Source organism: Chionomys nivalis, chromosome 5 (assembly GCF_950005125.1).
Source record: "Chionomys nivalis chromosome 5, mChiNiv1.1, whole genome shotgun sequence".
Classification (NCBI taxonomy): Eukaryota; Metazoa; Chordata; class Mammalia; order Rodentia; family Cricetidae; genus Chionomys; species Chionomys nivalis.
The window spans coordinates 97,783,320-97,806,286 of record NC_080090.1 but is presented as its reverse complement, the minus strand read 5'-3'; the positions used below and the strand labels follow the sequence as shown (position 1 = coordinate 97,806,286).

Sequence of the window (22,967 nt, the reverse complement as noted above, 5' to 3'; positions counted from 1 at the left end):
AAAGGAACACCTCAGAAGTATTTTTATTGCTTATACACACGCACACAAACCACAAACATGCACACATGCACACCCATGCATGCACAGGAATGCACGCAGACACACACATCCTCACTCATGCACACACAGTCACACAGACACATACACATGCACACACATGAATGTGTGCCTTCAGGCATAGGTGCATTAGTAGCTTCTAACAGCTGTCCTTCCCTGTGATAGAGAAGATGTCACAGCAGGCCATGTGAGGAGCTACAAGGAGACCTGCTGTGTGGGTCATACCCAGAAATGCCCATTTAACTGGTCTAAAAAGTTTTTTTTAAAAATGAGCTGGAGAGATGGCCCAGCAGTTAAAAGCACTTGTTGCTCTTGCAGAGGAAGAGTTTGCTTTCCAGTATCCAGGTGGGGCAACTTAGAACTGCCTGTAACTCCAGCTCCAGGGATTCTGACACCCTCTTCTGGTCACTGCAGATACCAACATGTACAAACACACACACACACACACACACACACACACACACACATCAGTAAAAATAAATCTCAAAAAACCAAAACTTTGAAGAATTATGTAAGTACCCAGCAGTATCTCATATGGACTAATTGAAAAAAAAAACAGTAATAGCTTGGCATGATAAGATGCACGCCTTTAATCTCAGTCCTCAGGAGGCAGAGGCAGGTGAATCTCAGTTAGAGGCCAGCCTGGTCTACATAATGAGTTCTAGCCCAGTCAGGACTATATAGGAGACCCTGTCTCAAATTAATAACAACAGACACAAAATAGAAAAACCACTGAGACACCGCAATAGAAGACCACCAAACATTTTTGAGAGTCTGAATTGGTCTGTGTGAATTAACGAACACTTTTTCTATCTTCAAATTATAGGTATTATTTATTTTGTGTGCACAGGGGGAGAGGGCAGCTGGCACATATGTGCAGGTCGGGGACAACTTGCAATAGTTGGCTTTCTCTCTTCCCTGCGACTATGTGGGTTTCAAGGCTCAAAAGCAGGTCCCCAAGCTTGGTGGCAGGTGCCTTTATCCACTGAGCCATCTTGAAGACACCTGCATGGAACACTTTTTAACAAAGCTTCAGGTGAGGTTCATATGTTCCCAAGCTAAGAATCATTGCCTTGCGGAGGTGTGCATGAGGCTGATAAGGGCAAACTCCTCTGGTGGAGAGAGGAAAGCAGAAGCTATGTCAAGGAGACAATCTCAGGAAAGCCCTGAGAGGCCCTCACTGAAGAGCAGAAAATTAAATAAAACAAAAGCAAATCAACTCTGTCACATGTCAAATCTATTGAATTTCCAGTACTACCTAAAGTATAACCTGTAAGGGTTTGGCGGGGTTTCTGCCTAGTGCAGACGTGTACCACAATCCACTAGTAATGTCTGTCATGTCCTTCTGTAGAAGGCATGGGTGTGTTGCCAAATACTTGCGTCCTTCCTGAGAACCATTCCATATTCCAGGCCCAATGGTATGACTTTTGAAGTGTCATTAGTGCGCGGTGGAGAGAATGCCCACAGTGAAACAGGAATCACAAATCTCCTTGCTCTTCTCTGGTCTTCCCTTATGTCCCCCAGCCCTTCCTATCTCTGCTTAGTGAAGAGGTTCTTGAAGGCATTGTTGTAGTTCTTATTAAAGGCTGTGTAAATCAAGGGGTTGAAGAAGGAATTGGAGTACCCAAGCCACAGGAATATGCTTTTCCAGATGGGTGGCAGGCTACAGGCACAGAGTGGGCTGATGAGCTCCGTCAGGAAGAAAGGAATCCAACACAGCACAAACACGCCAATCAAGATCCCCACCATCATGGCTGCTCGCTTCTCCTTCTGCTCCCGCCACGAGTCTCCACTCGTCTGGAAGGTCACTGTGGCTCTGCAGTGTGCTGTAAACACCATCTCAGCCTCCTGAGGCTCCTCCTTCGCCTTGGAACAAAGGAAATATGGAATCAAAACAACAGAACAAGGGGAAACACTGAACAGAAGAAAAGCCAGCTATTCTCAGTTCTGATGGAGAAGTGAGGTCACGAGGCTCGAGTTTTATTTGTTTAAATTGTTAAACCTTTTAAAGGGCAATTTTTGTTTTTTTATCAAAATGGGTGAGAACCTCCACACATGGTTTATTTTACGATGTCTGCCCCTTAGATCATCCAATTGTATGCCCTAATTTCATTTCTATTGCTTTGATAAAATACTCTGGTGAAAACAACTTAGAAGACGAAAGACTTATTTCAGTCTTATTTCTGGGTTCCAGTCCATCATAGTGGGGAAATCAAGACAACAAAATCAGAGCTGGTCACATCATATCCACACTCAAGAGCAGAGAGAAATGAATGAATACGTGACTGCTACTGTTTAGCTCAACATCTCTTACCCAGCCCAGGACTCAAACTTCGTGAATGGTACTGCCTAAAGTGGGCTGGGTCTTCCAATATCATTTAATGGAATAAAGACAATCACTCACAGAAATGCCCAATGGTCATCCCTCATTGAAATTCCCTTTCCAAATGGTTGCAAATTGACATTTTAACTCTCTCTCTCTCTCTCTCTCTCTCTCTCTCTCAGACACACACACACACAGACACACACAGAGACACACATATATATGTGTGTATATATATACATTTATATTATATTTATTATATATGTAGGTTTATTATTGGGCTCTCCATGTTTTTCCATGTTCCACTGACCCACTGTGTTTATATGCTCTTTTGCTAACAGAACATACTCTTGATTACTAAAACTTTATAGTGTTTTTCTGTTGTTGTTTTTGTTTCTTTTCTTTTGTTTTGATTTGTTTTTGTGAGACAGGGTTTCCTCTGTGTAGCCTTGGCTGTCCTGGAACTTGCTCTGTAAATCATGCTGGCTTTAAACTCACAGAGATCTACCTGCCTCTATTTCCTAAGTAGTGGGATTAAAGGCATGTGCCACCACTGCCTGACTGTAGTACTTTTTTTAAAAAAAAAAATTGTTTTTATTTATATATATAAAATGTGTCGTGTGATGGAGGAAGGTCATTGGTTAAATAATAAAGAAACTGCTTGGCCATCATAGGTTAGAACATAGGTGGGTGGAGTAAACGGAACAGAATGCTGGGAGGAAGAGGAAGTGAGCTCAGACGCCATGCTCCCCTTTCCCTGGCAGACGTGATGCCGCTCCTCTCCAGAGCAGACACAATGAAGCAAACCGCTAGGTCAGACATTCTGAATCTTTCCCGGTAAGACTGATGCTACACAGATTATTAGAGATGGGTTGATCGGGATATGAGAATTAGCCAGTAAGGGCTAGAGATAATGGGCCAAGCAGTGTTTAAAAGAATACAGTTTGTGTGTTGTTATTTTGGGGCATAAGCTAGCTAGGCGACCAGGAGCTGGGGCGGCAGGAACACAGCCCGCAACTCCCACAACAGTCGTGTGTGACTATGTATGTGTCAGACCCGTGGTTGGGACTGGGCAAGCTCATCTGTCCCTCCAAGCCTGCTTGCCTTCCTGTGAAGCAGGCTGCTAAGACTGCTCTGAACCAAGGATCCAAGGAAGATGAGCACTGGATACACAGCCCATGCCCAGAATAACCCCTGCCGTGGGCATTCACCCATCCATATTCATGCTGGAGACTGGGACTGGAATTGGAGCCACCAGTGAAGCAGACAAAACCCTGGTCCTTACAGAGTCTGCTCTGGAGAGACAGTCTGTCCACATTAGCATTGTAGCGTATTGTATAATTACGACGGGAAGTGGATCCTTATAAGTAATGTAATAATTCTGCTCTGCCTAGATTAAAAAACAAACTCTAAATGGCTCTGTATAGCAAATTAGCTACTAGACTGGGGAGATGACTCAGCGAGTACTCACTTTGCCACACAAGTGTAAGGACCAGATTTCAGATTCCTAGCACCCATGTAAATTCTGGCCAGGCATGACAGATCTCCTGTAATTGCAGCAAAGGAAATGGAGACAGCAGATCCCTTGAGCAAGCTGGCTAGCGAGACTGGCTCAACCTGGCAGGGTGAGAGACCCTGCCTCACTAACCCTAAGATAAGGTAGAGAGCAATCAAGGAAGACACCCAGCACCCATCTCTGTCTTCCAAATTCACAAGCACACACATGCCTGTGCACTCACTCTTGAAAACTAGCATTACACACCCACATACAGACAACATCATAATAATTAGCTACCTTTTCTGCACATTCTCTCTCTCTCTCTCTCTCTCTCTCTCTCTCTCTCTCTCTCTCTCTATCTCTCTCACACACACACACACACACACACACACACACGAGAGAGAGAGAGAGGGAGAGAGAGAGAGAGGGAGGGAGGGAGGGAGGGAGGGAGGGAGGGAGGGAGGGGGCTTCTTCTGTCCACCCTTAGGTTACTAGTCTTAAAAGAATGTGCCTATGATCCTCTGAACTCACTCATGGCTCCTTTTATAGCAATTTGGGTGGTGTCTGAATCTGAGAGAGAGGAAGGACCTATCTCTTCTTAGTGAAGAAACTACCTATCATCAGCACCTGCCCCCTGGAAATAGCCACTTAACCAGTGACTTAGTGTTACAATGCAATAGTTTGCATCTACCTCTCTCTTGCTTCTTGGAAGATGCCAAGCAATAACTGTTTCCAGCTCTTGCCCAGGATCCAGCTGGAAGCAAGCATCAGGACCACGGCAGGAGTAAGTGTCCTGGACTCCATTCTCAGCACATCTACTTGCCCATCCCTTCTCCCTTGGAGTACTCTGCTAAAAATATACACTAGGAAGGGTTCCAGGTGGTGTAGCTTTACAGTCAGAATTCTATTCATGTCTACATTCAGATTCTGTCTCCTGCTCCATCCTCCTAAAGTCCCTACCTGTTTGTCTGGGGAAATCACTATATTAGTCTAAACACAGATGCATGGAAATCTGGGCAAAAGAAGAGCCTTTTCCTCTGGCGTTGTACACCCAAGCACCCAGCATCCTCTCCACCTGTCACCTGAGGAGAGACTAGGAAGGAGCAGTAAAACAGTCTCTGGGGGTTAGTGGGATAGTTCACTTGGTACATTTCTCGTCTTGTAAGTGAGAGAAGATGATTTGAAGCCCCCAAATCCGTGTCTCAAAGAAAGAGGAAGGAAGGAAGGAAGGAAGGAAGGAAGGAAGGAAGGAAGGAAGGAAGGAAGGAAGGAAGGAAAAAAGGAAGGACCAAGAATGATGGATTGTGCTTAGGATTCCAGTGACAAGGAGGAGGAGACATGCGTATCCAAAGAAACCTTGTTTCAAAAAGGTGGGAAGGGCCTAAGAAACACCCCACCACTCTCCCACACAGGAGTCTCTCAGGTGTCGCTGCAGGTGTATTCTAAAAAGGTAGCAGAGAACCACCCCATCTATAATGAGCTGTTCCAACTTTTCCCATTGTCCATCTCAGAGGACAGGGGAGAAAATTACAAACAAGATCAAAAGAAAAATCAAGGCACCGGAGGAGACAACTAGGCCATTGTGTAGCACCAAGCAGCATCAGGTACCACAGAAGGTCTAAGGGATAAACAGCTGTTTCAGGAAGTCATTCCAGTAATTCATAGTCATCTCTTATGGAGAGGGAAACAGGAAAGTGACCGTTCTTTTCCCTTCCCCTCCCACTCAGGAAGTGCTTGTTAGTGGGTACTTTCCCAGCCATCTTTCCACCCATCTAAAGAACCTTCCAGTCACTTGAGTCTTTCCATTGAGGAATAGAAAGTAAGAAATTGATGGGGAGGGAAATGTGGTATATTTACACAATGAAGTATTACACAACAGAAAAAAAATAATGACATCTTGAAATTTGCAGGCAAATGGATGGAGCTACAAAACATCATATTTCAGTGAGGTAACTCAGACCCAGAAAGACAATTATCACATGTACTCACTCATAAGTGGTTTTTAAACATAAAGCAAAGAAAACCAGCCTACAAATCACAATCCCAGAGAACCTAGAAAACAATGAGGACCCTAAGAGAGACATACATGGATCTAATCTATATGGGAAGTAGTAAAAGACAAGATCTCCTGAATAAATTGGGAGCATGGGGACGATGGGAGAGGGTTGAAAAGGAGGGAAGAGGCAGGGAGGGGAGCAGAGAAAAATGTGGAGCTCAATAAAATCAATTTGAAAAATGGATGTGGTAAGTTAAGTTTGAAGAGATCTTGGGGGAAGCAACGTAGAAAAGGCGATCTACTGATTAAATCATTCATTTGAAATAGACTAGCTCCATCAAGGAAGCAGTAATCTGAGTCCATCTGTGCACTATCAAACTGTGTGCTCAGAAGCTCTGTGTTCACGGCTGTCCAGCCTGAGAACGACACCACACAAACAGAGGGACACTGGACGGGAAGAAACTGCTAGCAGCAACCTCTAAGGAAATAAAAAAGTTTGGTGTGTAGCTCAGTGGTAAAGTCTGGATAGCATACAGGAGGCCCTGCGTCCAGTGGTCAACACTGAAAGAAGAGGGGAGAGGAAGGGACGGAGGGAGGGAGGGAAGGGACTATGAGTCAATTATACATAATAACTCATTTTCACATTTCATATGCTGTCCATTAGGAAATAGAAAGACAAAGCAGGCCATGGTGGTGCACATCTGTAATCCCAGGGCATGGTGGAGGAAACAGGTGGATCCCTAGAGTCCAGCTGTCCAGCCAGCCTAGTATACTCGGTGTACACCAAGGCAGTGAGAGACCCTGTCTGAAAAAAAGTGGACCCCAAGGTAAACAACTGATGTGATCTTCTGACTTTCATCCACAAGCACACCCACACATGCTCATCGTGTACACTGGGAAATGGAAAGATGCTGGGGAGAGCACTAGCCTCTTGAACCAACCACCGCTAACTCATCCTCACATCAATCTTGTGTGATCTTTACAGGACCAGAAGCTCTACTGCAAAAACCAGAAATCCAATATGTCCGCAAATCTAAAGCTTCTTAAACATCAGCATGACACCACCAGCAGGAAGTTTCATTCCTGACCTCCAGGAGGGGTCATCACCGACATGCAGGCAGGGTGAAAATGGTTCATGAAATGACCTTCCAGCTACATTTTGGTTTTTGAATAAGTTTTCCACTGGCCTGGAGCTAGCCAAATAGGCTAGACTGGCCAGTCAGCGGGTCCCAGGGATTTGCCCATCTACACCTCTTTATCTCTGGCATTACAAGTGTGCACAACTACTCTTAGCCATTCATCATGATTCTGGGGGGTCCAACACAGGTCCTATACTTCAAATGAAAGCAATTTATTGACTGAGTCCTCTCTCTAACCTCTGGAGTAACTATTTCTAATTAAAGATGCCAGGCCAAGACTTGGAATGCCCAAGGGCTTGGTCTGCTCTGCAACAGTCAAATGCCAAGTTTGAAAAGCTGCATCTCCAAACCCCAGCAGCTTCCACACACCTGCTACCATCCTCCACCACATCTGTGACCACCGGAGCTTGGCCTAGACTGTCCCTGTGAGGGAAGTGTTTGAGTTTCTGGTTGGAGGGCTCAGTTCCCTAGTCCCTTGCCCAGGGAGGAACATCCCCACCCAAGAAGCCTGGAAGACCCCAAATAGCTTACACACACACACTACCATCCTCCACCACATCTGTGACCACAGGAGCCTTGCCTCAAATTGCCCCCAAACAAAGCCTTGGCCCAGACTGCCCCTGGAGAGAGCCTTGGTTCAGACTGCCCCTGGAGAGAGCCTTGGTCCAGACTGCCCCTGGAGAGAGCCTTGGTCCAGACTGCCCCTGAAGAGGAGCCCCAGACCTTTACCAGCATCCACTAGAGACACAGACCTGCCTGCACTCAGAGGAAGAGCAACCACTTAAGTCACAGGCCCCACCTGCACCCACTGGGGAAAAGATGGGCAGGCGGCTGTGTAATAACACAGTCAACAACAAAAAGACCAATATGGCACCACCAGAACCTAGTGGTCCTACAACAGGAAGACCTGAACATTATAACCCAGAAGAAGCAGAAGAAAACGGCCTTGAATATAACTTCATGAAACTAAAAGAAAGAAAAAGACCCTTAAAGAGGAAATGAAAAATTCCCTTAAAGAAATGGAGGAAAAGATAAACAAAAAATGGAAGAAATCAATAAATCTCTTCAAGAAACCCAAGAAAACCAAGGGGGGGGGGGACAATCAAACAGGCAAAGCGAATAGCTCAAACCGTTCAAGATTTGAAAATTGAAATAGAGGCAATAAAGAAAACACAAACCAAGGGAGTTCTGGAAATGGAAAACCTGAGTAAACAAACAGAAACTACATATGCAAGCATAGCCAACAGTTTGCAAGAGGTGGAAGAGAGAATCACAGGAGCTGAAGATTCAACAGAAGAATTAGATTCATTTGTCAAAGAAAACATTAAATCCAACAAATCCTTAACACAAAACATCCAAGAAATCTGGGATAGCATGAAAAGACCAAACCTAAGAATAATAGGAATAGAAAGAGAAGAACTCCATCTCAAAGGTACAGAAAATCTATTCAACAAAATCATAGAAGAAAACTCCCAACCTAAAGAAGGATGTGCCTGTGAAGGTACAAGAAATTTACAGAACACCAAATAGACTGGACCAGAAAAGAAAGTCCCCTTGACATATAACAATCAAAACACTAAACATGCAGAATGAAGAAAGAATATTAAGAGCTGCTAAGGAAAAAGGCCAAGTAACATATAAAGGTAGACCCATCAGAATTACACCTGACTTCTCAATGGAAACTCTGAAAACCAGAAGTCCTGGACAGGTATGGTGCAGACACTAAGAAATCACTGACACAAGCCCAGACTACTATACCCAGAAAACCTTTCAATCACCATAGACGGAGAAAACAAGATATTCCATGACAAAACCAAAACCAAATGTAAACACTACCTATATACAAATTCAGTCTTACAGAAAGTAATAGAAGTAAAAGTCCAACCCAAGGAAGTTAGCTGCACCCATGAAAACACAGGCAACAAGTAACCTCACACCTCACACTGGCAAACCCAAAAGAAGGGAAACACACAAACACTACCACCTAAAAATAACAGGAGTAAAAAATTAGTGGTCACTAATATCTCTTAATATCAAAGGACTCAATTCACCTATAAAAAGACACAGGTTAACAAGATGAATTTTAAAAATCCAGGATCCATCCTTCTGCTGAATACAAGAAACACACCTCCATTTCAAAAACAAGCATTACCTCAGAGTAAAGGGTTGGGAAAAGATTTTTCCAATCAAATGGACCTAAGAAATAAGTAAGTGTTGTTAACCTAATATCTAACAAAATAGATTTCAAACTAAAGTCAATCAAAAGAGATGGTGAAGGATACTTCATACTCATCACAGAAAAAATCCATCAAGACAAAGTATCAATTCTAAACATATATGCTCCAAATACAAGAGCACCCACATATGTAAGAGAAACATAAAGTGTAAATCACACATCAAATCCCACACACTAATAGTGGGAGAATTCAACACCTCAATCTCACCAATGAACAGGTCTGCCAGACAGAAACTTAACAGAGAAATAAGAGAACTAACAGATGTCATGACTCAAATAGACTTAATAGACATCTACAAGACATTTCACCCAAACACAAAAGAATATACCTTCTCAGCACCTCATGGAACTTTCTCTAAAATTGACCACATACTCAGTCACAAAGCAAACCTCAGCAGATACCAAAAAAAAAAAAAAAAAAAAATTGGAATAGCCTCCTGTATCTTATCGGATCACCATAGCTTAAAGTTAGGATTCAACAAAAACACTAATTTCAGAAAGCCTACAAACTCATGGAAATTGAACAATGCTCAACTGAATCACCCCTGAATCAAGGAAGAAATAAAGAAATTAAAGACTTCCTAGAATTCAATGAAAATGAATGCACAACATACCCAAATTTATGGGACACTTTGAAAGCAGTGCTTAGAGGAAAGTTCATAGCAGTAAGAGCCTACATAAAAAACCTGAAGAAATCTCACACTAGCTAATTAACAGTACACTTGAAAGCTCTAGAACAAAAAGAAGCAAACTCACCGAGAAGGAATAGACTTCAGGAAATAATCAAAGTGAGGACTGAAATCAATAAAATGGAAACAAAGAAAGCAATTAAAGAATCAATAAGACAAAGAGTTGGTTCTTTGAGAAAATCAACAAAATAGACAAACCCTTATCCAAGCTAACCAAAAAGCAGAGAGGAAATATGCAAATTAACAAAATTAGAAATGAAAAAGAGGACATAAAAACAGACAAAGAGGAAATCCAAAGAATCATCAGGTCATACTTCAAAAACCCATACTCCACAAAACTGGAAAATTTAAAGGAAATGGACAATTTTCTGGATAGGTACCACTTACAAAAATTAAATCAAGAACAGATAAACAATTAAAATGGAAGTATAACACCTAAGGAAATAGAAGTGTCATCAAAAGTCTCTCAACCAAAAAATTTCCAGGATCAGATGGTTTCAATGAAGCCTTCTATTGGAATTTCAAAGAAGTGCTAATACCAATACTCCTCAAATCATTCCACACAATAGAAACAGAAGGGACGTTGGCAAACTCTTTTAATGAGGCGACAGTACCCAAACCACACAAAGACATAACTAAGAAAGAGAATTATAGACCAATCTCCCTCATGAACATTGATGCAAACCTACTCGATACAATACTGGCAAACCGAATTCAAGAACACATCAAAAAAAATCATCTACCATGATCAAGGTGGCTTCATCCCAGAGATGCAGGGATGGTTCAACACACGAAAATCCATCAATGTAATCCACCATATAAATAAGCTGAAAGAAAAAAACCATATGACCATCTAATTAGATGCTGAAAAAGCATTCCACACCCCTTTGTGATAAAGGTCTTGGAGAGATCAGGGATGCAAGGAACATATCTAAACCTAATATAAGCAATATACAGCAAGTTGGCAGTCAAAATCAAATTGAATTGACAGAAACTAAAAGTAATACAACTAAAATCAGTAACAAGACAAGGCTGTCCACTCTCTTCCTATCTATTCAACATAGTACTCCAAGTTCTAGCTAGAACAATAAGACAACAAAAGGAGATCAAGGGGATACAAATTGGAAAGGAAGAAGTCAAATTTTTGCTATTTGCAGATGATATGATAGTATACATAAGGAACATCAAAAAATTGACAAGGGAACTCCTACAGCTAATAAACACCTTCAGTAATGTGGCAGGATACAAAATCAACTCAAAAAAATCAATAGCTCTCCTATATACAAATGATAAAGGGGCTGAGAAAGAAATCAGAAAACATCACCATACACAATAACCACAAATAACATAAAATATCTTGGGGTAACACTAACCAAAGAAGTGAAAGACCTATACGACAAGAACTTTACGTCTCTGAAGAAAGAAAGTGTGGAAGATATCAGAAAATGGAGAGATCTCCCGTGCTCTTTGATAGGTAGGATCAACATAGTAAAAATGGCAATCCTACCAAAAGCAATCTACAGGTTCAATGCAATCCCCAGCAAAATCCCATCACAATTCTTCACAGACCCCGAAAGAACAATACTCACCTTCATATGGGAAAACAAAAACCCCAGAATAGTCAAAACAATTCTGTACAATAAAGGAACTTCCAGAGGCATTACCATCCCTGACATCAAGCTCTATTATAGAGTTATAGTAATAAAAACAGCTTGGTATTGGCATAAAAACAGATAGGTTGGCCAATGGAATCAAATCAAAGACCCTGATATTAATCTACACACCTAAGAACACCTGATTTTTGACAAAGAAGCTAAAATTATACAATAGAAAAAACAAAACCTCTTCCGTAAATGGTGCTGGCATAACTGGATATCAACATGTAGAAGTGTTGGGAGCTGTGAACCCCCAGGTCCTGAATTTCTGGTAAACAACTTGTAATGGTTGCAGCTGCTCTGAACACAAGACCCTCAGGAGTTCCTGATAGCAGGGGAGTGGTTTCTGGTGGGTTTGGCTGGGGCTTGGCTATCAGTTAAGAATCCCTATATAAGCTGCCCCTGAACACAATAAAGGGGGAATTCCTGTTTCAAAGATTTTGGCATCAAGGATGACCTGTGTCTCTGTCTGTGAGTCTTTGTGTGTTTCAAGCTCCAGCCTAGTACACGAACTATATGGTAGTGCACAGAACGCAGACTGATGTGGTGCACTACATAGAAGAATGCAAATAGATCCATATCAATCCCCATGCACAAAACTTAAGTCCAATTAGAACAAAGACCTCAACATAAATCACACTGAACCTCACTGAATAGAAAGTGGGAAGTAGCCTTGAAAGCATGGGCCCAGGAGACTAGTCCAAGAGAGGGAGGACCAACAATATGAGTAAAGGGATCAAGACCATGACGGTGATACTCACAGAAGCTGCTGACCTGACCTAGTGAGAGCTCATTGATTCTGGACTGATCGTGGGAAAACCTATATAGGACCAAACTAGGCCCACTGAAGGTGGGGGACATTTGTGAGGCTTGGGAAGTCTGTGGGGCCACTGGCAGTGTGACTAGGATTTATCTGGTGTCTTGGAGCCCACTCTCTTTGGAGGGATACCTTGCTCAGCCTAGATATGGGAGGGAGGGCCTTGGTCTTGCCTCGAAGTGAAGTGTCAGACTTTATTGACTCCCTATGGAAGCCTTACCCTTTCTGAGGAGTGGATGGGGGTGGGGTGGGAGGGGGGGGGGGAATGGGTACAGGGATAGCTATACAAAATGATAAAAGATTGTATTAAAAAGCTTAATAAAAATGCATCTCCAAACATCACCCAACCATAAACAGAGGATGCTTATCATGTCTGACAACTCAGAACAGGAAATTTTCTCTGCTGCCTCTCATGTGTAGAAAAAAAGCTGTGCAAATCAGGACATTCTCTTGTGAAAATAAAAGCAGAACACAGTTGGCTTGATACAAATAAGCCATCCTGTCATGCAGCAAAATGCCCAAGAAATATACAGGTTGGCCAAACCCTCTTTTGTTTGTTTGTTTTTCTAATTATTTAAAGATTTATTTATTTATTGTGTATATAGTGTTCGGCCCGCATGCCAGAAGAGGACACCAGATCTCATTATAGACAGTTATGAGCCACCACGTGGTTGCTGGGTTTGAACTCCGGACACCTGAAAGAACAGCCAGTGCTTTTAACCTCTGAGCCATCTCGCCAGCCCTCTAACTCTTGGGTAAGGTCCACTTGTCATGATTCTTTTGTTTAGGTGGATTTTGTTTTGCTGCTGAGAATTTGGTTGCTCTGTAAGGGCTGAGGACGCACTGGGGTTAGCGCTTAGAAAGGGAAAATGTAAGCAAGTACATCCATTGAGGTTTGGTTGCATTTATGTTTTCAGCTTTAATTTCATCCGGTTCTGGACTACGGGAGGTAGTTTGGTCAGGAAGGTACTGGGATATTGTGGATCCTGGTTTAGTTTCTGTTGTTGTGATAAAACACCCTGACACCACCCCCTCCAAAATGACCTCAGAGAGAAAGCCAGGTATGTGTCGTCTGATTTGAGATTCCAGTCCACCACAGTGCGTCACTTAAGTGACAGTGACAGGAGTCTGAGGAAGCCAGTCACATCATACCCACAGTCCTGAGCAGAGAGAGAAGTGCGTGCTTGCTTGCTCTCCTCCCTTACATGGTACAGGACCCCCTATCTAGGGAATGGAGCCAGCAAGTGTGGGTGGGTCTTTCCACATCAGCTGACTTAGATAACCCCTCATAGACTTGGTCACTGGCCAACCTGATTTAGACTATTTCTCAGTTAAGACTTTCTTGCTCATTCATCATGACCAAGTCGGCTTCATCCCAGAGATGCAGAGATGGTTCAACATATGGAAATCTGTCAATGTAATCCACCATATAAACAAACTGAAAAATAAAAACCACATGATCATCGCATTAGATGCCAAAAAAGCTTTTGACAAAATACAACATCCCTTCATGATAAAGGTCTTGGGAGAGCAGGTGTACAAGGAACAGATCTAAACATAATAAAGGCAATATACAGCAAACTAACAGCCAATATTGAACTAAATGGAGAGAAACTCCCAGCGATTCCACTGAAATCAGGAACAAGACAAGATTGTCCACTCTCTCCATATCTATTCAATATAGTTCTTGAGGTCTTAGCTAGAGAAATAAGACAACAAAAGGAGATCAAGAGGATACAAATCAGAAAAGAAGAATTCAAACTCTCACTGTTTGCTGATAATATGATAGTTTACATAAGAGATCCCAAAAATTCTACTAAGGAACTTCTACGACTCATAAACACTTTCAGTAATGTAGCAGGATACAAGATTAACTCAAAAAAAAAAAAAAACCAGTAGCCCTCCTGTATACAGATGATAAAAGGGCTGGGGAAGAAATCAGAGAAACATCATCCTTCACAATAGCCACAAATAGCATAAAATCTCTTGGCGTAACTCTAACCAAACAAGTGGAAGACTTGTATGACAAGAACTTTAAATGTTTGAAGAAAGAAATTGAAGAAGACACCAGAAAGTGGAAAGATCTCCCATGCTCTTGGGTAGGCAGAATTAACATAGTAAAAATGGCAATCTTACCAAAAGCAATCTACCGATTCAATGCAATCCCCATCAAAATTCTTCACAGACCTCGAAAGAATGGTACTCAACTTCTTATGGAAAATCAAAAAACCCAGGATAGCCAAAACAATCCTGTACAATAAAAGAACTCTGGAGGCATCACAATTCCTGACTTCAAACCCTACTACAGAGCTACAGTACTGAAAACAACCTGGTATTACCATAAGAACCGATGGGAAGACCAATGAAATAGAATAGAAGACCCAGATATTAATCCACACACCTTTGAACACCTGCTTTTTGACAAAAGAGCAAAAAATATCAAATGGAAAAAAGAAAGCATATTTAACAAGTGGAACCGGCATAACTGGATATCAACATGTAGAAGAATGAAAATAGACCCAAGTCTATCACCATGCTCAAAACTCAAGTCCAATGGATTAAAGACCTCAACATAAAGCCAGCCACACTGAACCTTATAGAAGAGAAAGTGGGAAGTACATTCGAACTTGACACAGGAGACCACTTCCTAAATATCCCCTGCAGCACAGGTACTGAGAGAAACAGTTAATAAATGGGACCTCCTGAAGCTGAAAATCTGTAAAGCAAAGGACATGTTCAACAAGACAAAAACGACAGCCTACAGAATGGGAAAAGATCTTCACTAACTCCATATCAGACAGAGGTCTGATCTCCAAAATACACAAAGAACTCAAGAAATTGGTCACCAAAAGAACACACACTCCAACAACAAAAAAAATGAGAGTACAGACCTAAACAGAGAACTCTCAACACATGAATCTAAAATGGCTAAAAGACACTTAAGGAAATGCTCAACATTCTTAGTCATCAGAGAAATGCAAATCAAAACAACTCTGAGATTCCATCTTACACCTGTAAGAATGGCCAAAATCAAAAACACTGATGACAACTTATGCTGGAGAGGTTGTGGGGAAAAGGGAACACTCCTGCATTGTTGGTGGGAATGCAAGCTGGTACAACCCCTTTGGATGTCAGTGTGGTGATTTCTCAGAAAATTAGGAAACAACCTTCCTCAAGACCCAGCAATACCACTTTGGGGTGTATATCCAAAGAATCCTCAAACATGCCACAAGGACATGTGCTCAACTATGTTCATAACAAAAGCCTGGAAACAACCGAAATGCCCCTAGACCAAAGAATGGGTAAGGAAAATGTGGTACATTTACACAATGGAGTACTACACAGCAGAAAAAATGACATCTTGAATTTTGCAGGAAAATTGGTGGAGCTAGAAAACATTATTTTGAGTGAGGTAACCCAGACCCAGAAAGACAATTATCACATGTACTCACTCATAGGTGGTTTTTAAACATAAAGCAAAGAAGCCAGCCCACAAACCACAATCCCAGTGAACTTAGACAGCAATAAGGACAGTAAGAAAGACTTACATAGATCTAATCTACATGAGAAGTGGAAAAAAACAAGATCTCCTGAGTAAATTGGGATCATGGGGACCTTGGGGGAGGGTTGAAGGGGGAAGGGAGAGGCAGGGAGGGGAGCAGAGGGAGCTCAATATAAATCAATTAAAAAAATAAAAAAAGGCTAAGAAATAAAAAATACTTTCTTGCCATGTTATTCTAGGTTATATCAAAGTTGACAGTTAAAAATTAACCATCAGCTGGAAGTGTTGGCGCACACCTTTAATCACAGCTCTTGGGAGGCAGAGTCAGGCAGCTCTCTGTGAGTTCAAGGCCATCCTGGTCTACAGAGAGAGTTCCAGGACAGTCATGCTGGATAGAGAGAACCTGTCTCAAAATGAATGAAAAAGAAAGGAAGGGGGTTGGAGGGAGGAAAGTAGGAAGGACAAATTAATCATTTTGCGGCATTAAATATTTTTCTAGTTTTTCTGACCAGATATCTCACAAGAAGCAACTTAAGGGGGGAAGGTTTTATTTTTGCGTACTGTTCTCAGACACTGTCTGTCATGGTGGGTAAGCCATGGTATTAAGAGTAGGAGGTATCTGGTCACACTGCATTCTCAATCAGGAAGCAGAACATAGGAGGGAAGTAGGGCTGGGCTATCAGGGTTCATTCTAGGTGAGCCATTTCTTCTAGGAAGGCTGTGCCTCTGAAAGATCTCACACCCTTCCCAAGCAGCATCCCCAGCTGAAAGCAGGCACGCAAACACATGAGCCTATGGGGGATACTTCACATTCTCACCATGACAGACATGTGCTGTGTATTGTAGCAGTCAAGACCCAGAGCTGAGGGCGCTTTCCCCGGGCCCTCCCACTACAGAGTCACTCAGCACAATTCTGGCCCTGCCCCCTGGAGCTCTTTCTCCCCATCAGAGGAGAGATTATTGACCAGTCAGCTGTCCTGTCACCTCTTCACATCACCTTCCTAAACGGGATGCATCTGGGTGGACAGCAAGGGCTGGGGACGGCGCCAAGTGGTAGTGTCCTTGCCTGTCTTGTATAAGCACCTGTGTTTGATCGCCGACAATGCAACCAAACCAAACCCAAATTAATCAAGCAAATAAAAACTGTTTCTTCTGCCAAAACGAAGAGCAAAATCAGGCTTGGAAGGCTTTTCAGGCATCCAGTCCACTGTGATTTTCCCAGGTGCATAACTAGATTGCTGTAGCTATTAAAAGTCAGCCCTCGCCCTGCAATCAGATGGAGAAACTATAATCACCCCAGGCGTTTCCGAGGTACCTTTCAAAGAACATCATTAATTCTGAATAAAGCTCTCCCAACATTTTCCAATTATAGACTTGACCTTCCTGTTTTGTGTTAAAAAAAAATTCTCTGCCATTTAATTAAAACAAAAAAAAAGAATCTGCTTTTAAAAATGCATGCACTTGTCTGGTAGCTTAGTACCTGGGCTGACTTTTTAAAAGTAAAACCAACTACAACTGCCTTTCCTATCTTGGGCTCTCTTTAATTTTGATCCCTTTTCTGGTTCACACATTGTATTTGTGTGTATGTATATATGGGTATATATGTGTGGGGGTGTGTGTGTGTGTGGGTGTGTATGTATGGGGGTGTGGGGGTGTGTTGGGGTGTAGTCCAGAGTTCTGTGACATTAGGCGTTTTTCTCAATTTTTCTCCATAATATTTTTTTGAGACAGGGTCTCTCTTTGAATCTGCAGCTCCACTGTTGCAGTTAAACTGTCAGACGGTGGACACGCCCTTTCCTCTGCCAGTTCCGCCACCTTCCACGAGTCAGGGCTATGTAGATTTCTTTCATTCTTCAGTTCATGGGGTCCTCACTAGGGGCTTTATACAGTAGGACCTAAGGCTGGGGATGTGGCTCAGTAGGTAGAATGCTTGCCCCAAACAAACAAAGCTGTGGGCTTCATTCCGATAACTATATAAACCAAGCATGGTGGTGCTTGCCTCTAATTCCGGCTTTTGGAAAGTGAGGGGAGAAAGATCAGAAGTTCAAGGTGAGCCTCAGCTACTCAGAAAGTTCCAGATCACCTTGCAATACCTGAGCCCTGCCTTCAAAAATTAAACTAAATTAAAAGTAATAACTAACTTATTTAAAGATGAAAAAAGGGAGGCACAAGGGTATTAAGCAATGGATGTCTGGCACTGGAACTGCAACCCAGTTTCTCTCTCCCAAATCTCCAGATCTCCAGGGGATACACTGGGGTTGGTATAACAAGGGAGAGTGGCAATGGATCTTTTCTTTTAAACACACACACACACACACACACACACACACAACTTCTAAGGTTTAGAGGTTCCAGCACTACTCCTAATGTGCAAAGAAACCATTTTCACAGGTGCATATGCCGCAGGTGGTTCGCTAGAAGCGGAAGCGATAAGTCACCCCATGTTCTATTGGAAAGAGCAGATGGCCATCTCCTCCCATGTTCCAGATGCAACAGTTTTTCCTTTTATTCTTCAATATCCAAGCTCTATCCCACTCTTCCCTTTCTCTAAATTCCATTCTTCCCAGGGTTCCCTACCCCCAAATCCACAGTCAGCCCCTCTCACCTGCTTGGTGGCAGGCAATGGCACCACAGCCCTCCGTCTACGGCCAAAGCGAAACTTGGCGGCTTTGTAAATCTTCCAGTAGACGAAGAGCACCACCGCCAGAGGCAGGTAGAAGGCTCCACAGGTGGAGAAGACAGCATAGGAGGGCTCCTGGCTCACCTGGCAACGCTGTAGGCGAGCATCATAGGCTTCTCCCCAGCCAAAGAGCAGCGGTGCGAGCGCGATGAGCGCAGACAGTGCCCAGGTGATCCCGATCATGAGCGCTGAAGCGCGGCGCCGGGTGCGCAGCGTGTACTGTAGGTGACGCGTGATGGTCCAGTAGCGGTCCAGGGCGATGGCTGCCACGTTCCAGATGCTGGCCGTGCAGCATAACACGTCGAAGGAGATCCACACGTGGCACAGACTCCTGCCCAGCTGCCAGCGTCGCCCAGCTGACAACTCGCTTACCAGGCTCAGTGGCATCACCAGGGCTGCCACAAGCACGTCCGAGACCGCTGTCGAGGCCACCAAGTTATGTGGCACGCGGTGGAAGGTGCGGACGCGCAGGATGGTCACCAGAACTAGCAGATTCCATAAGAAAGTGGCAGCGATCAGCAACACCAATAGAGTCACCACGAGCACGGTGAAGATGGAAAAGGGTGGCTCACGGCCTGGCAAGATGAGTCCACCGGGGGTGTACCCCACGTCCCTGCCGGAATTTGGGCTCTCACTGCAGCTCTCCAGTCCCTGGGTAAAGGCGATGCCAGGGGTGGCGCCTGAGAGGTTCGAGACTTCCATTGTTCAGGGACTTGGGCTCTTGGGCAGATGTGCGCGTGATTGCATGGACTGTGGGTAGGTAGTGAGATGGGAGGGGCACTTCGTGCTTTGCAGTGCAGAGAAGTCTAAATCGCGCCACCCTAGTCCTTTTTCCAAACTGCACCCTCCCTTTGGCGCTTCTTTTGGTGGCTTCCGGTGGACCCTCTTTTCCAGTTGAGAAAAAAAAAAAAAATGAGTCGGATCCTTTAGGTTTGCTTTGCCAAGCGTATCAGTCTCTCCGGGTCCCTTTGTGATCTTCAGGGTAACTGGCTGCTGAGGGCTGGAGACGAAGTCTGAGCGCAGGGATAGCTCAGAGAAACCTCGCCTGACTAAGGGTTGGAACCCAGGGGCCCCTGGTGTGCGCTGAAGTGGGCGGAGAGGTTTGGAGCCGCCACCAATAGGAGCTGTAGCTGCAATACGCTGTCCCAGCTGTCTCCTGCTGTGTGGAGAGAATCCTAGGTCCCCCTCGCCTCAGGGAAGGTTTCTGACAATCCTGCCGTGATTTTGTAACCACCTCTTCCGCACAGCCCTCCTGCGGGCTTGTTCGCTCGGTTAGATACTAAGACATTGAAGTCCCAGCCAAAGGCATTGTGGTTTTTCTGGAGCCTCGATTCTACCCGTGTGCGGAGCAAAGGTCCCAAATATTGGAGTGTGTGAAAGTCCTGAGCTCAACTCCATCCAGGCCATTGCTTGGCGCCTCGTTCATACTTGAGCACTGGAGTTCATCGCCCGCCCGTTCTCCGCCTCCCCCCCTCCCCACGCTATGAGCAGAAAGCGCCAGACTGAAGCTTTTTGGCAGAGATCTGGAAGAGGGACAGTTTCCAACCTGCTTGCCAAACCCCTAACTTCCGGTGCTTCACTGCGTTCGGTTTCTAATAGTTCTACTACCCTCTTCCAAGTTCAAGGCAAAGGTTTTGTTGCTGAAACTCTAATTTTGTCTTGTGGTGCTGGGAATGAACTCGGGGGATTGCTCACGACAAGCAAGCACCCAGCAGCTACTCTACTCCTGGGGGAAAGAAAAACAAAAACCAGACAAGCAAACAAACAAACAAAAACCACATAGGTGATATTCGCTTCACTCTCCACCAACATCCACTTCCCATTCTCATACTTTAAATTATTTTTACATTTTAAAATTTGTGTGTGAGGTGTGTGTGTGAGAGAGAGAGAGAGAAAGAGAGAGAGAGGAGAGAGAGAGAGAGAGAGAGAGAGAGAGAGAGAGAGAGAGAGAGAGAGAGGGAAATTAGATCAGAGAACAAGTAAAGGAAGTCAGTTATCTCTTTCCACCATGTGAATCCCAGGGATGGAACTCATATCTGTGGAATTCAGACATTCAGACTTGGTGCCAAGAGCTTTTACCCAATGAGTTGCCTTTCCAGATCCAAACTCAAATTTTAAAAAGTGCATCAAGGGTGTTGGTGGTTCAGGCCTTTTATCCCAGCACTTGGACGGCAGAGGCAAGCAGATGGATCTCTATGAGTTTGAGGCCAGTCAGGTCTACACACCCAGCTCCAGGACAGCCAGAATTACAAAAAAAACACTGCCTCCAAATAAATTAATAGTGTGTTACTGAGCTGTTAGGGACAGAGGCGGCCAAGCTGGATGTTGGGAAGTCAGTGGGCTTTGCAAGTTGTTAATGGCCTCCCGAGAAGATGAACTCCCAGAAAGGCCTCCCAAGGCTAAAACAGGTAAATGGGTCTTCCTCCAGCTACTTTTTGTAATATGAGTTAAGGCAGCTCTCTCTCTGTCTCTGTCTGTCTGTCTGTCTCTCTGTGTGTGTGTGTGTGTGTGTGTGTGTGTGTGTGTGCTGATGGTCCCAGGCTAATGTCAGCAAGGTCTCCACTCACTCTTCCACCTTATTCACTGAGGCAGATCTCTTATAATATGGCTACTCACTGTTGCCAGCTTTCCCTGGGAATCACAGTTCTGCTCTGCCTTTTAAGTCTGGATTATAGGTCACCACACCCAACCTGCCTTTATATGAGCTCTGGGGAACCCAAATGCAATCCTCACACATGTGTGGCAAATGCTTTAATTGCTGAGGCATCTCCCCAGCCCCAGTAAAAAATGGACTTTCTTCTCTAATTCTGCCAGCTAACGTCATCCTGGCCACGGGGCAATCTTGTCCTGCAGGTACATGATCCAAAGATTTTGTGTCAGGGCACATAACAGTTATCCTGGGCCCCAAACAGCCTGTGGCTGCAGGGTGGACATTGGGTGATTCTGAGGAAACTGGTGGAATGAGAATCCTTTCAGAGAAGTGTTATTGCAATGATATTCCCCCAGCTTGCTGGACAGGGGACGAGGGTGTTAAAAAGGTAGATTCACCTGACACCAAATTCATGGCATGCTTTCATTCTCAGTCTTTTTTTTTTTTTTTTTTTGGATTTTTCGAGACAGGGTTTCTCTGTAGTTATGGAGCCTGTCCTGGAACTAGCTCTTGTAGACCAGGCTGGTCTCGAACTCACAGAGATCCGCCTGCCTCTGCCTCCCAAGTGCTGGGATTAAAGGCGTGCGCCACCACCGCCCGGCTCATTCTCAGTCTTTGCTCCTCTCTCCGCATACATTTTTCATGCCCCAAATCAATTTTTTATTTTGCTCATTTCCATTAATGTTTTTCATGTTGCTATATATTCTTTTTGTAGTTTTTTTTTTTAATGTCATACCATTTATCACTTGAAAGACTATGAGAAATTTAGGCACTCTGAGACAGCCTTCTTATCTTAAAAACTGGAGATAATTGGAGCTGCAGAGACAACTCAATGGCTAAGAGCACTTGCTGTTCTTGTGCAGGGTCTGAGTTCAGGTCCCGTCAGTCAGGTAAGGCAGCTTACAACCATTGGGAACTCCAGCTCCGCTTGACCCATTATCCTCTACCGGCCTCTGCAGCTACCTGCACACAGGTGTACACGCACACGCGCGCGCGCGCACACACACACACACACACACACCTCTTAAAATAGTTTAAATAAGCCTTGCATTGGTGGCACACGCTTTTAATTCCAGCACCTGGCAGGCAGAAGCAGGTGGATCTCTATAAGGTGAAGGCCAGCCTGGTCTATAGAGCAAGTGCCAGGACAGGTTCTGAAGCTACACAGAGAAACCCTGTCTCAAACAACTAAAATTAATTAATTAATTAAATTAATTAATATGTAGTTTGAGTGGAGATTATCATATTTCATGTAAGATTGTTATGAAAACAAAGTTAGATAAAGCCAGCAGCAGGCGGTGTCATGCTTCAGTAAGTGAGGACAATTTCTGCTCTTACTCCATGCCCAGACTTCATAATCAATTCTTTTCTGACCTTCAGGATGATCATGATTTATATAGATTTTTATCTGTCAGATATTTGTAACGACAAAATACTTTCACATGCTTTTTAGTTGACTTTACCAGTGTATTAGTTGCCTACCAAAGTCCTAGCCGCTTGTTGTTCTTACTGTAACAAATACTTGCTAAAGGCAGCAGCTGAAGGAAGGGAAGGTTTATACTGACTTACAGTGAGGGTGCGGTCCATCATAGCACCTTAGGCATGTGGCAGAAGAATGACGCAGCCAGTCAGAGGCGGATGGATGCTGTGCTCAGCTCTCTCTTTGATTCAGTACAGGATCCCAGTCAATCAAATGGTACAGTCCATATCCACAGTGGTTTAATT

General features: G+C 43.8%; 1 protein-coding gene across 1 annotated transcript; it reads right to left on the bottom strand.

Moving 5' to 3' along the window:
- Positions 1 to 1,140: 1,140 nt before the first annotated feature.
- On the bottom strand, positions 1,141 to 19,294 carry LOC130874987 (5-hydroxytryptamine receptor 5B). The gene is made up of 2 exons (XM_057770580.1): positions 18,518 to 19,294; positions 1,141 to 1,923 (listed from the first exon to the last, which is right to left on the bottom strand). Exons 1-2 carry the CDS (start codon positions 19,292 to 19,294, stop codon positions 1,588 to 1,590), a joined length of 1,113 nt encoding a protein of 370 aa, XP_057626563.1. The 3' UTR covers positions 1,141 to 1,587.
- Between the last annotated feature and the right edge of the window lie 3,673 nt (positions 19,295 to 22,967).